The 15,514-nt window shown below is 46.6% G+C and overlaps 1 protein-coding gene across 3 annotated transcripts in view; it reads right to left on the minus strand.

Annotated features, from left to right (window-relative positions):
• Positions 1 to 15,514, minus strand: part of Rnf157 (ring finger protein 157) — a 59,932-nt gene that overhangs the window by 26,589 nt on the left and 17,829 nt on the right. For all 3 annotated transcript variants that reach the window (XM_048366026.1, XM_048366027.1, XM_048366028.1), the window contains exon 3: positions 1,342 to 1,430. In XM_048366026.1, the coding sequence (XP_048221983.1) occupies positions 1,342 to 1,430 (89 nt within the window). The remainder of the gene's footprint in view (positions 1 to 1,341; positions 1,431 to 15,514) is intronic.

Genomic DNA, 15,514 nt, shown 5'->3' on the forward strand with positions numbered 1-15,514 from the left:
CCCCGATTCCAACTCAAACTCTCAGCGGGCTGTCAGAAGCCCTGGAGAGGTTGAGATGCCCCACATGGTCCACCCAGCTTTTTTCTTCTTCCTTTTTTAATTTTCTGTTGGGCTTGGATTCACAGTCGGGGCACTGTCCTTGAGATTTGTTTCTCATGGCTAATGCTCTACCACTTTGAACCACATCTCCACTTTTGGTTTTCTTAAATTTAATTTAATTAATTTATTTTTGCCAGTCCCGGGCCTTGGACTCAGGGCCTGAGCACTGTCCCTGGCTTCTTTTTGCTCAAGGCTAGCACTCTGCCACTTGAGCCACAGCGCCACTTCTGGCTTTTTCTATATATGTGGTGCTAGGGAATCAAACCCAGGGCTTCATGTATACGAGGCGAGCACTCTTGCCACTAGGCCATGTTCCCAGCCCCCACTTTTGGTTTTCTGATGGTAAGCTGGAGATAAGAGTCTCACAGACTTTCCTGCTTGGGCTGGCTTTAGACCATAATCCTCAGATCTCAGCCTCCTGAGTAGCTAGGATTACTGACATGAGTCACTAGTACCTAGTTTTCTTCCTCTTTTTGACATAGGCTCTCACTGCATAGACCAGGCTGGCCTCTAACCTTTTGTCTTCCTATCGGCCTCCCAAGTCCCAACATTGTAGTGTGAGCCAGCATGCCTTGCTAGCTCAGCTTCTTGAGGTCCTTTCTGGGGCCCTCTGCCCTGCTCTGATCTGAACCTGCGCACAGCAACTATCCTAGACTCTCTCGCAATCATGCTGAGCCTCCTTCCTGCCAGGAGCTCATGATCCCTGCATCTCCCAGCTTCTCAGGGATGGGGCATGTCTCAAAGAAGAGTGTGTCCACACCTAGCAAGTGCAAACTCCTGAGTTCAAATCCCAGTGCTACTTTCTCTCAAAAAGGAAGGTGTAGCCAGGCATCAGTGTCTCACACCTATAATCAATCCTAGCTACTTAGGAGGCTGAGACCTCAAGCAAAAGGAAGCTAGGGACAATGCTCAGGCCCTAAGTTCAAGCCCCAGGACTGGCAAAAAAAAAATAAAATCTACATTTCAAAGTCAAGCAGCTCATTATTATACAAGTATATAATATAATGGGATGTCTACAAAATTCCTCAAAATAGGAATAGTATTTACCAGCCCGAGGCAGGTGAAAGGCGTGCCTTTGCTCCTAAGCCTCCCAAGCCAGTTCAGAGGCCTAATTTGTGCAGATGCAGGGCCCCAACAGTGACCCGGCAGTTGGCATTGCTAAGGCCTAAGGCAGAGGCTCTGGGTCTGGGACTTCTGCTGCCCCAAAAGGAAGGCAGCTAGGACCAGGCCCTAGGCACTTACTTGACAAGTCTCAGTGTGTCCTTTCGGATGTTGATCAAGCTTCTCAGAGTCTTCACTGGTTCTTGGGGAGGAGGGGCAGCATAAGGAAACTGCGAAAACAAAACAGGAGAAGTGTGTTTATAAAGACTGTCACTGTGCCTCTCTCACCACAGCACAGCCGCATGGAAGTTCAGCCCTGTTACGTGAGGCAGGAAGAGCTACTTTTTTAACAGGCCAGGAGACAGAGGGGATGTCACAGCTACCAGGAGAATAGGGATTTGATCTGCTGTCAGTAGATTGAGATTTATCTGTTTTGATTTGTTTTTCTTTCAGTCATGGGGCTTGAACTCAGGGCCTGGGTGCTGTCTCTAAGCTCTTTTGCTCAAGGCTAGCGCTCTACCACTTTGAGCCACAGCTCCACTTCTGGTTTTCTGGTGCTTAATTGGAGTCACAGACTTTCCTGCCTGGGCTGGCTCTGAACTGTGATCCTCAGATCTCAGCCTCCCAAGTAGCTAGGATTACAGGCGTAAGCCAGCAGCGCATGCGCATATATGTATGTATGTATGTATGTATGTATGTATGTATGTATGTATGTATATATACTTATTTGCCAGTCCTGGGGCTTGAACTCACTGTCCTTGAGCTTCTTTTGTTCAAGGCTAGTACTCTACCACTAAGACACATTCCCAGCCCAGTATTGTGTTTTTTTTTTTTTTGGCCAGTTCTGGGCCTTGGACTCATGGCCTGAGCACTGTCCCTGGCTTCCTTTTGCTCAAGGCTAGCACTCTGCCACTTGAACCACAGCGCCACTTCTGGCCGTTTTCTGTATATGTGGTGCTGGGGAATTGAACCCAGGGCCTCATGTAAGCTCTCTTGCCACTAGGCCATATCCCCAGCCCCCAGTATTGTTTTTTTAAAGGTTGCTATCTACTGATGAAATATTACATGTGGAAGCAGAAAAGTTGAGAAATACAAAGAAGTACAAAATAGTCCTAACTTTACTACTCAATGATATGAAAGTTAGAGAATGTGTTTTTCCATAAAATAAAATCCATCCCTCCCTCCCTCCTTCCCCTTTCCCACCCCTATCCAGTATTATTCGGCATTGTGCACATTTCTAGTCTCTCTTCCATGTAGGACACACACAACTGGATAACGTGTAGAGATAACTGCCTCCTCTACTTAATCAAGTCCGCATTTTTCAGTGTTTTAAGTTGGCTTTTGCTGATGCAGAGGCTGTGAACAGCCTTGCCCCAGCATTCTGCAAGCTTGTTGCATTATTTCCTTGGGGCACATTCTTGCAAGTGGAATTACTGGATCAAAATGTAAGCATATTTTTATGACTTTGGGAACCATTCTGCCTGCCAAGTCGTGGTACCCAACGCTGAGTCCAGCTCTTACCTGTGGCCTTTCTCTACTTGCCTCACCCTTCGGCCTCAGACTCAAGACTGTCAGACTCTAGGAATTTAAAACAATTTGCAAATAGGCTTAAGCAAAAGTAATTAGGCAGGAAAATCCGACACAAATGCTAGTCTACTCTAAAGCCAAAATAAATGACTTTGGGATTAAAAGAATTTTTTTTTAAGGAGTAGCAAAATTAATCACTTCATTTGCGCAGTTACACCCAGCTGTTACCCAGAACTTCCTCCTGAGTTAGAAAACAATATATATATATATATATTTTTAATGGACTTCCCCCACCTCACTCTTTATCCTTTCTCTCTCTATCCCTCACTAAAGAAAAGCAAAAGGAGAAAAAGCTCCAGCACTTTGTCCAGAGTCTGATGACTCTGGCAGCTATACACAAGATATTCAGAGAGGAGACAGATGGCAGCCCTGTTAAAGCCACTGTTGCATTTTATTCCCCCTCCCCAGAAGAAAACAGAAAATCTGTCTAGTAGAACCTCATTCTGTCCAGACTCCTACCAACTGGTTAGTGTCTTGGTGGCCTTGCGTTTATGCCCCAGAGTCTACCTCTAACGTCAGGGTGAGGTCTAAGGAGAGGTTCAAAGTGGGAAGGAGAAGGCCCTGCCTTTGGGTAGGTAATGATACAGTCATGAGAATAACTAAGTGTGAAAGAGGCTATGAAGGAAGCAATCACTTGTGGGAGGGAGTGGCATGTGATTTGGGGGTCTTGAAGGAGAAATGGAAACCTCTTCAGTGTAAAAACAGAGGTTCACTTCCTCTACTTATAGCTTGTGTAAAAGGAAAAGTAAGTGACAGTCTTTCACTCAATCACTGCCCCTTCTTGTCCTTGGCACGCCACACCAGAAAGCTTCCCTCAGTGCTCGTCAGGCCTCTGCCTCCCTTCCTTCTGTGCTGGGGTGGAGCCTGGAGCCTTGGGCATGCTAGGCAAGCACTGTCACCCAGCTACACTCCAGCTGGTCTCCTCAGTGAGGGTCTGTGTGTGTGTATGTATGTGTGTATGTGCACGTGTGTGGGGGGGCCTGTCCTGGGGCTTGAACTTAGGGCCTGGGTGTTGTCCCTGAGCCTTTTTCACTCAAGGCTAGTAGTGCCCTACCACTTGAGCCACAGCTTAGAAGACAGATTGACACAGAACCCAAACTATGGTGAAGGAGGTGAGCATTAACAATCCCACTGCATAGATGAAGGACCTGCGGCTCAAAGGCTGATGTAATTATCTGAGGGGCAGGGCTAAGGATTAGCAGAATGGCTACTGGAATACAGGTATGTCTGAGGGCAGAAGCCATGCTCTGCTACTGCAGCTGTGTGGGGCCAGCACATCTGCTCGCACATATGCAAGCTTCCCTCATGCAGGTGCCTAGAGGAACCTGGGAGGGGACAGTGCTGCACACGGTGCACCGTTGTGCAACGGTGTGGATGCCAGTCACAGCTCTGTGGACTGCACACACAAAGGCACATCAAACACATGCTCCTTTTAAACTTCCACAGGCGTCCTTGAAGTCTCCTCCACAGAGCAGAGCTGACTTGGAGCACAGCATGACAAAATCCTTTTTCTGTGTGATCTAATAGACACTGTGCACAACACAAATGTACATCATGGCGTGGTCACGTTAGAGGAACTTGGCAGCAGCCACAGTGATTTCTCCTCACATGTTTTCTGAGGAACAAAGCTATTTGCTTGTTCACTCAGCATTTTCACTACCTCCTGAGCACTGAATGAGGCCCAGGAGGCAGTGAAAGCCCAGTAAACCCCTTCAGTTCAGGCTGCAAGGGGCCCGGTAGCTTATATCTGGTGCCCAGTGAACTTGGGTATAACACTCTCCCAGGACTGGCCTGCCTGTGTCTGTACTAAATAAGCCTAGATCTGAGAATGATTTACATTCCAAACACCTCAAGCCAGGGACAAAAGCATAGCTGAGGCTCAGCAAGAAAGACTGCTTCAAGTGGCCGCTGGGAGCCTGCGGGGCAAGGCTCAGAGCACTGTGGTTTCTTTGGCTCCCAGGTTCCTAAAGTCCTTAACTTCCTGTGTGCGCACACACTTTGCACAACCCAAGTGCCACCTGGTGCCTAAAGTTAGAAGTGCCGGTGTATACTCTCAGCTGACCACACACTCATTGTGAGCTTGCTTATGTTATGTGAGCATCCTTATGAATTTTTTAACCTTTCTTAAAGTACGATCACAGTGCATGAAACAAGAATAGTACTCTAATTCTAAATTACTGGGCAATTTCTAATAGTCTATATAAAAAGACTATAACCACTCATAAAAATAAATTACTACTTTCGATAAAAAGCTTTCTAACAGCACATAATTTTCTATCCTTTGGTATTTGAGTCATGCCAGGTCACACTGATTTATCATGTATAAATGTGAGCTATATAATGTGACATCCCTATCAATTCTCAAAGAAGGCATCGATGCTATATATTTCTGCTGGTTCATGTGTATGGTTTCTTTACCTTTATTTAGGACTACTTTATTTAATCATAATGTTCTAGCCTTTCTTCAGTTGGTTAAAAAACCATTCATTTATTTTTCTGTGTGCCATTCCTAAGGCTTAAACTTAGGATCTGTGTGTTGTCCCTTAACTTTTCTAGCACAAGACTGGTACACTACCACTTGAGCACACCTGCACTTTTGGCTTTTCTGTAGTTAGTGATAAGAATCTCAAAGACATTCAGGCCAGTTAGCTCTGAACTGCAATCCTCAGATCTGTCTCCTGAGTAATGAGAATTAAACAGGTATGAGCCACAGGTGCCCACTGAAACCATTAACATTTTTAGGTCCACCTTGGGAATAGGATATCGTCATTAAAAAGAGTCTACATGGGTTGGGAATGTGGCTTAGTGGTACAGTGCTTGCCTACCATGCATAAAGCCCTGGGTTCAATTCCTCAGTACCACATAAAGAGAAAAAGCCAGAAGTGGCTCTGTGGTTCAAGTGGTAGAGTGCTAGCCTTGAGCAAAAGAAGATCAGGGATAGGGCCCAGGCCCTGAACTCAAGCCCTAGGATGGGCACAAATTTTGAAAACCCCAGATGTCAGGGCCCCTCTGCCACTACTAGAGTTCTGGGTCAGCTACTCTGGGGTGGACACTAAAATCTGTATTTTAATAAATACTCCTAGCCGGTGCCAGTAGCTCATACCTGTAATCCTAGCCACTCAGGAGGCTAAGATTTGAGTGTCCAGGTTTGAAGCTAGACTGGACAGGTAAGTCCATGGGACTCTTATGTTAACTTAGCCAGCAAAAAGCTAGAAGTGGAGGTGTGGCTCAAGTGGCAGGGTGCTAGCATTGAGCAAAAAAGCTCAGGGACAGCATCCAGGCCCTGAGTTCAAGCCCAAGCTCAAGCCCTGGTTCCAGCAAACACACACACACACTCTCTCTCTCTCTCTCTCTTTGAAAACCCAACATCTGGATCATATTAATATCTTATTCATGGCTCTATATAAGCCTTTTTTTTTTTTTTTGCCAGTCCTGGGCCTTGGACTCAGGGCCTGAGCACTGTCCCTGGCTTCTCTTTGCTCAAGGCTAGCACTCTGCCACTTGAGCCACAGCGCCACTTCTGGCCATTTTCTATATATGTGGTGCTGGGGAATCGAACCCAGGGCTTCATGTATACAAGGCAAGCACTCTTGCCACTAGGCCATATTCCCAGCCCCTATAAGCCTTTGTTATAAAGTAGTTTTTATGACTTTTATTTTCTTCCGGTCCTGGGGCTTGAACTCGGCCTAGGCACTGTCCCAGAGCTTCTTTTGCTCACGGTTAGCGTGATACCACTTGAGCCACTGTGCCACTTCCTGCTTTTTCTGAGTGGTTTATTGGAGATAAGAGTCTCATGGACTATCCTACCCAGGATGGCTTCAAACCTGGAACCTCACATCGCAGTCTCCTAAGTACCTAGGAATTATAGGTGTTAGCCACCAGCACCTGGCTCCAGAGGCTGATTTTGTTTGTTTGTTTTGTTTTTTTGGCCAGTCCTGGGGCTTCGACTCAGGGCCTGAGCACTGTCCCTGCCTTCTTTTTTGCTCAAGGCTAGCACTCTGCCACATGAGCCACAGCACCACTTCTGGCCATTTTCTGTATATGTGGTGCTGGGGAATCGAACCCAGGGCCTCATGTATATGAAGCAGGCACTCTTGCCACTAGGCCATATCCCCAGCCCTCCAGAGGCTGATTTTATACTACAGATACATTCAGACATTTTCTTAGCTCCCTATCCTGTGATGTGAATACAGATTTATCTATCTAACCAGCTGCAGCCCTGAGACAGACTATCACGCCTAATCTATATTTTCATTAATTTCCTACCCAGTCCTTGGGAGAAGCTGATCACTGTTAAAAGGGCCAGTATTTACAAAGCTGACAGGGTGCAAAACTTTTTTTTTCATTCATACCAAAGATACGAAAGACATATCAACAAGGTATCACAAGATGAAGACCTTAAACACAAACATGTTTTGTATTCAGACACAACTACCAAAGAAATCCATCCAAAAAAGCAGTGTATTAATAGTCTTCAAGATTTTTTTGGTAGGAAGTCACTGGACCAATATCATGGCTACATGACATCATAGTTAATGTTGATCTTTTCCAAAATATTTAATTAAGCAATTAAATTGAGCAACTGTCCAATTAAGCAATTGTCTGTTCACCTGAGATGTCAAGAGTGTGGGAAAGCCAGGTTCTAGTAGCTCACACTTGTAACCCTCAGCTAGAGGATCACAGTTTGAGGACAGTCCAGGAAGAAAAGTGTGCTAGACTCCATCTCCAAAACAACCAACAAAAGACAGAGCTGGACGTGTGGCTCAAATGGTAGAATGCCAGTCACGTACGCTCCAGGCCCTGCTACCACAAGGAGTGTGGAGAAAAACCCATCTGAGAGCAAAGCACACATCCGAGAACTTCAGGGATCTTGCCTAATGAGCACGGTACCCCGTTTTCTTTCTTCTTCTCTCTTCTTCAGGCGGGGGTGTGGCCTGAGATGCTCAGGACACTGACATCACGGGCATCCACACAGTTGACAACTGAAACGCCTCCACTTTCAGGTCCCCCCGAGAGAGGCCTCCTTTCTTCTCAGACCCAAACCCTACCAGTCACACTGTGCTTCTAAACTGAAATAAAAACTGTCTTTCTGGAGATGGGCTGCTTTTAACTGTGAAGAATTCTGCCTAAAATGCAGCTAATCTGAGGTGGAGCTGAAGAGAGAAAGCACTGCTTTAGTAAAGCAGTCATCTCTCCCCTCCAGCAATGGTAAATAATGACTAATGGGAAGAGCCACTCTGCATAGACAGGCAATCCTTCCACATTGCACATCCTACCCCATCTGGTCAGGAGACTTGTCATCCAGCTCACAAACAAGAATCCACTCTCAAGGAGATTCTCACCTGCCTTATCTGTTGTAAAGAATATGCTCGGAGAGGCAACCACCACCGCCAATTGAAACAGGTGGTAAATACAACTCAAAATTCCTATACATACTGGCCAATGATGTTCACGTTATAAATGGGGCATGGAAGAGATTAGCAACACAACTAATAATACAACAGGACAATTATAACAAGCTATATACTGCAGGAAAAAAAAAGCTATACAACATATATATGGTAGCTTAGTGGAGATAAGAGTCTCACAGACTTTCCTGCATAAACTGGCTTTGAACCCTCAGATCTCAGCCTTCTGAGTAGCTAGCATTACAGGTGTGAGCCACTGGCACCTGGCTTCACTATGCAGCTCTTAAAAAGCATAAAAATGCCAGTTGTACTGGTACGCATCTGTAATCTCTGCACTAACACAGTGGAGGCAGAGGCAGGAAGATTCTAAGTTTTAAGGCCAACCTGGACTATACAGTGAGACCTTGTTGAAAAAAAGAAAAGATAAACTAGGTGCCGGTGGCTCACACCTGTAATCCTAGTTACCCAGGAGGCTGAGATTTGAGGCTTGTGGTTCAAAGCCAGCCCAATAGAAATCTTCATGAGACTCTCATCTCCAATTAACTACTCAAAAGCCCGTAATGGTGCTGTGCTGTGGCTCAAGTGGTAGAGTGCTAGCCTTGGGTACAAAGAGGCTCAGGGACAGTGCCCAGGCCCTGAGTTCAAGCCCCACAACCAAGAAGGAGAGAGAGGGGACGGGGAAAAGGGGAGGGGGAGAGGGGGAGAGAGAGAGAGAGAGAGAGAGAGAGAGAGAGAGAGAGAGAGAGAGAGAGAGAGAGAGAGAGAGAGAGAGAGAGAGAGGAAAAAGCAGAAAAATCAACCAACTTTTTATTTGAAATGTAACACCAGCAAGCATAGTTCCCGTAAGATGGGGCATCTGATGACAGCAGGAAACAGAGGTGAGAGTTCATACTTGTGGTTTCAAAGAAACTTCGAGGAAATTCCTGCAACCCTGATGCTTTAATCTACCGAGCACCACAGCAAACCAAAAAGTTCAGGCTTTGGCAGCTTGTCCTTATCTAAGGCACTGAGGCTTTCCTGGGCAGTCCTCTTCTTCCTGCCTCCGAGAGACCGCAGCACACCTCCCTCCCCTCCCCCTTTCTATTGGGGCTACGTGTGCTGTGTGTGGGCTTATCTGCAGGGTGGCACTGGAAGATGGAGCAAAACCCACAGAGGAGCCATTTTTATGTGTGTGTGCTATCCTGAGCCATAAGCGCAGCACACAAAAATGGGGAAGCAGTCATGGGGGGCCAATGATGCGCAGCGTGTGCTCCAGATCTGATGTGCTAGAGTGTGGAGATCGGCCCCTCAGACTACACAACTGGCTGGTGCCAAAAAAAGCAAAGCAAAGAAAAATATAAGCTGCTGAGAGATTTTTTAATTAAGGATATGTGGAGCAATTCAGCTTAACTGGCACTTAATATTTCTCAAGCTAAGACTTGGTCCTGCCAGTGAGCTGTGGCTGGACTGGAGAGAGAGGGTGAGATGACCTAATAACATGCGTGTGACAGCAGAGGCTGGCAGATCAAGGCCTCCCTCCCACTGGCCGGATATACAACATGCTGGTAGGTAATTTAATGCTCTGGCATCAGTGTAAAATGGGATTCCCAGCCTCTGTCTGGGCTATAGGGTGACTGAGATCAAATAAAAATGTTTTGAAAGCCAGGCGCTGGTGGCTCACACCTGTAATACTAGCTACTCAGGAGGCTGTGATCTGAGGATCAAAGTTCAAAGCCAGCCTGGGCAGGAAGGTCCATGAGACTCTTGTCTCCACCTAACCAGAAGTGGGGCTGTGGATCAAAGTGATAGAGCACTAGCCTTGAGCGAAAAAACTCAGGCACAACATCCAGGCCCTGAGTTCAAGCCACACAACCAACAACAACAAAATGTTCTGAAAGGGCATATCATACCATGAAAACACAGGTTATCACTGGTAATAGCTGATCTTAAAAGAGCTTACTAGTAAAGCCATAGTGAATGCTTGAAGAACAAAACATGTAAGTAAAAAATAAAAGCAACACAGTAAGGACCTCTTATCTATAAATCCAAGGCACTTGGAGTAAAAACAATTAGGACACACTTTACTTTGTTGGAACCCTGGAGAATTGCTGTAAATCTCTGCTGGAATTTAGCCTCATGGGAACTCCAGACCTCCCACAGACACATATAAACTCCACCCCAGGGACCCACGGGCTGTGTGGGTTCTTGATTTACCATCAGGAAGGAGGTGGGCTAATGAGAGCTAAGCAAGCTTTCCTTTTGCCTAAGACCCTGGTAACTAACAAAAAGGAAGAAATCCAAGACCTCATCAGAGACAGCTTTGGGGCCAGCCATCCTACAAGGAGACCCAGGCTCCCACATCTGCTCTGCTTGAGTCCTGGGCTCAATCACTTAGACTGAAGCTGCTGATGCAACAACTCCCTTTCCATCCAGCCGCCACAGCTAGCGGGCAATGAATGGGACATGTCACAGACGCTCCTGAGGCCATGTAGAAACCAGGCCTTTCTATTAACCATTCCTCCTTTCTGTGGTCATTAAAATATAATCGTAGACAGTAAAATTCTCTTTTCTGGGTACAGTGCTATGAGTTTTGATGGACAAACTGTGTGATTCCTATCTAAGATAAGGGACATTTGTGCTACCCTAAAATGCCCTGGTAGTCAGCTCCCAGACATCCCAGTCCCTGAGAAATCATGCAGGTGATTCCTGTTCTTTCCAGAGTGACAGTCACAGACTTTCTAATTCTTCTTTTTTTTTGGGGGGGGGGGGAATGGGGACATATTACTGGAGTATCTTGCTAGGCAAGTACTCTACTACTTGAACCACACCCTTTTTATTTAGTTATTTTTCAGATGGGGTCCAGTTATTTATATTGCAATCCTTCCACTTACAGCCTACTCCGTGGCTGAGATGGTCGGCATGGATCACCATGTCTGCCTTATTGATTGAGCTGGGGACTCACTGCCTGAGCCAGCCGGTACCACGACCCTCTTGATCTCTGCTTCCCTGGGATGACAGTCATGAACTATGATGCCCAGCCCAGTCTTCCCATTTGTAAAGTAAAATAACCAAGGGCCTCCTCTAAGCCATGCAAGGAATGGCAGTGGTGGTCAGCGTGTATTGTGCACACATGGGAGGAACAGTGAGGGCTCTACAGCCTGGGATCATTCTTCAGGCATCACTGAAAGCTCCTGGAAGCAGATACTCTTAGTGAGATGTGAAGCAGCTAACTGAAATCCAAATATAAAGAACGCTTACTTTAAATGGTTCCTATGGAGATGGCCTGGATCCACTCCTGTGACTATACCAGACCCAGTTAGAGTGCCTTCCATTTTAGATGAATTTTGGCAATAAAAGAAAATACTGATTGCTGTAGCTGGAAATGAATCTAGACTAAGAAAATTCTGTCAGGCTAAAAAAGCTTTAGCTACTTTTCTCTTTCTTTCTTTGTTCTTTTGACACAGGTCTTGCTATTGGAGGGCTAGCTGGCCTTGACCTTGCATTCTTACTGCTTCTACTTCCCAAGGGCTGGGATTACAGGCTTGAGCCACCATGCACATAAAAGCTTAAGTTCTGACAGGCCATGCTTCCTGCCGTCAGGTTTGGTTCGAAGGCACACTGCACTGCTTGTGCCCAGTGAAATTGATGGCTTTCCAAACTGTGAGAACTACCCAGGCTTCCTGCACGGCTCTAGGCAGACTCAAAAGGAGGTGCAAAGAATGGAGGGGTATAAAGGGTCTGGGGGCAATCTGAAGCTAAGGTAAACTGCACACTGCACCGAAGAGGATTACTTCAGCTACTATGATAAAACCAAAAACATTTTACAAAGGAAAAAATCCTTGTCCTATCTCAAGTATTTGTATTATTATTCAATTATTTGTGTACTAGGCACTATGTTGTTACGTACAGTTTATACTCTAAGGTAGAGCTGTATGGAATTAGTGGCCAGATTCTGAGGTGCACTTTGGGGAAATGGTAGAAAACTTGAGTCAAAAAGGACTGCTTCTCCGTGTGAGGATCTGAAGACCTGAAGAACTGTGCGTGAAGGGGCATGCCAGGCAGCACGCACAGAGCGCTTGCTTCACATCTGGGCCCCAAACCCAGCTAGGCACTGATGGCTCACGCCTGCAATCCTAGCTACTCAGGAGGTTGAGATATGAGGATCACAGTTTGAAACTGGCCCAGGCAAGAAGGTACATGAGACTCTTATCTTCAACTCACTACCAAAAAGCTGAAAGTAGAGGCATGGCTCAAGTGGTAAAGTGCAAGTCTTTAGTGAAAAAGCCAAGTGAGGGCTGGGGATATGGCCTAGTGGCAAGAGTGCCTGCCTCATATACATGAGGCCCTGGGTTCGATTCCCCAGCACCACATATACAGAAAATGGCCAGAAGTGGCGCTGTGGCTCAAGTGGCAGAGTGCTAGCCTTGAGCAAAGAGAAGCCAGGGACAGTGCTCAGGCCCTGAGTCCAAGCCCCAGGACTGGCCAAAAAAAGAAAAAGAAAAAGCCAAGTGAGAGCATGAGGCCCTGAGTTCAAGCCCCAGTATTGACATAGAAGGGAGGAAGGGAGGAAGGGAGAAAGGCAGGAAGGCAGGAAAGCAGGAAAGGAACGAGGGAGGGAGGGAGGGAAAAAGGCAGGCAGGCAGGCAGGCTGTCTTCACAACAGTACAGAAGCCAAATTAAGATAAGACCAAGCCAGGTGCTGGTGTATCATGCTTACTATTCAGAGGTTGAGATCAAAGGATCACAGTTTGAAGCCAGCCCAGGCAGGAAAGTCTGTGAGACTCTTATCTCCAATAAATTACCAAAAAGCTGGAAGTGGAGCTGTGGTAGAGAGCTAGCCATGAGCAAAACAAATAGCTCAAGGACAGTGCCTAGGCCTTGAGTTCAAGTCCCAGGACCAGCACACACACACACACACACACACACACACACACACACACACACACACACACACACACAAAATAAAAGTTGGGAAGGCCTCTCTGAACTGAGCAGGTACAGCAACTGGGAAGAAGTTAAAAGAAGAGAGCTGTGTATAAGAATGCCATTTTCTAAAATCTGCTAAATGGCATCCTCTGTGAAACTCTAAGCCATTTACAAAGTGTGAATTCCTTCTTCACAGAAGCTCTTTTGCAGACTGGACTTTCCTCTAACTCTTGGGTTGTTAAAAGCAGGTCATATTCATACTGAATCCAGGGTTTCTTTCTTCTCTTCTTTTTTATTTTTTGGAGTTACCGGGGTTTGAACATGGGGTGCCAAGCTCGCTAGGTAAGCACTCTACTGCTTGAGCTACACCCTCATTTTTCTTTTGCTTAGGCTGGCCTGAGACCCCACCTTCTGATTAGCTAGGCTTCCAGGCAAGCAAAACCACACCCAGCACTGAATCCAGAATTTTTAAAAGTAGATTACTGTAGCTGGCATCAAGAGGGCCTTTGTGCCTGCTCACTTGGCCTGGTTCACTGTCATTCTGCGCAAGCCTGCAGCCACTGCGTCCATGCAGCACCATGACACAGACTGCAGCAGACAATTCCCCTGGCACCCAGGTGAATAAAGCATACTGCCTGCACAAACAGGATTTGAGTCTGTCTCAGCAGAGAGAGATTTAAGGCTTACTGCACCCTTGGTTCTTACCAGTATCATCAGTGCCACAGCCTGGCAGCAGGGAGCATGAGGTAGAGAAGGCTACAGAACACCAGAGATGACATGGGCTAGTAGGAGTGAGACCAAAACTCGATGGCTTTCCCTCTAAGATGGGAGGAAAGAGGCAGACTTGCTCCCAACAGCAAGTGGAATCAAGGCATTGCTTGACAGACTGTCAATCCCAAATCCACTAAGCTTCTAAGTTACTTAGAGCTTCAGTAATGTATCTCAACAAAAAAAGACCTAACTCAGTGAGGAAGCCCAGCCTTGGTGGCTCACATCGGAAGGCTGAGATCTGGGGATCATGGGTTGAAGCCATCTTGGACAGAAAAGTCCACAAGACTCTTATCTACAATTAAACAGCAAGAAGCCAGATGTGGAAGTATGGCTCAAGTGGTAGAACTCCAGCCTTGTAAAAAAATAAAAAATAAAAAAAGCAAGAAGGAAAGGCCGGGCTGGGGATATGGCCTAGTGGCAAGAGCGCTTGCCTCGTATACTTGAAGCCCTGGGTTCGATTCCCCAGCACCACATATACAGAAAACGGCCAGAAGTGGCGCTGTGACTCAAGTGGCAGAGTGCTAGCCTTGAGCAAAGAGAAGCCAGGGACAGTGCTCAGGCCCTGAGTCCAAGGCCCAGGACTGGCAAAAAAAAAAAAAAAAAAAAAAAAAGAAGGAAAGGCCCTGAGTTCAAGCCCCAGTACTGGTACATGTACACACACACACACACACACACACACACACACACACACACACACACCAGCACTAGCTCTTCTAGCACCTTCTGCGCCAGGGTGGTCTTCACTGAACATTTCATCACTGTGATTCCCAGAGGCCTTCAGTCCCACTCCTCTGCAGAGGCACCATGGCAGAGACTTTCAAAAGCCCTGGTCACCACTTAAGCCAGGCATGCAGTTCTTTTTGGGTTCACATGCACAGTGATGAGGGGGTCCTGTTGCTGTGTGACTGACAGGTGCCCACCTCAAATCTTGTTATGACCTCAGCTCATCAGTACCTTCTCAGAGAGGGAGAAGAGAGAAGCAGGGAGGAAGAGGGAGAGTAGCAGCAGCCTGCTACTGTGGTGCACACCTGTAACCCCAGCACTTGGGAAGTTGAGGTGGGAGGATATCAAGTTTTCAGAGTCAGTCTAGGCTATAAGTAGACCCTGCCTAAAACAGAACAAAACAAAAACCTGCATTTACAACCCAGTGTGTATACAGGCTGAGGGTAGATCACATGCCTAGCATGCATGAAGCACTGGTTCAATCCCTACCACTGCAAAACCAAGACCAGTGCAGATTCTCTCCCCCCACAGCCCCGGAGGGTATACAAGTAAGAGACTTCGGAAGTGGTGGCCAGCCAGTATCACTGCTCCAGGCTGGTTTCCATCCAGCAGGCTGCAGTTTCAAGCACTTGGTTCCTCCCAAGTCAGAACCATCCCCACGTGTAAAGTGAGAGCCTGGTGTCAGGCATGCCAAGACAACAGGGCATTTCATAGCAAGATATAAATACAACTTGAAATTGCAACTCTCACACTCTTCACCTGTCTTTCTGGACATACACAGACACAAATTTCTTTCGATCTAACTCTAAAGTCTTGATAATAAAGTTGCTGTGATGAAGAGCTGGGCACCGGTAGCTCATGCTTGTAATCCTGACAATTTAAGAGGCTAAGATCTGAGAATCGTAGTTCAAAGCTAACGG

Source organism: Perognathus longimembris, chromosome 17 (assembly GCF_023159225.1).
Source record: "Perognathus longimembris pacificus isolate PPM17 chromosome 17, ASM2315922v1, whole genome shotgun sequence".
NCBI lineage: Eukaryota > Metazoa > Chordata > Mammalia > Rodentia > Heteromyidae > Perognathus > Perognathus longimembris.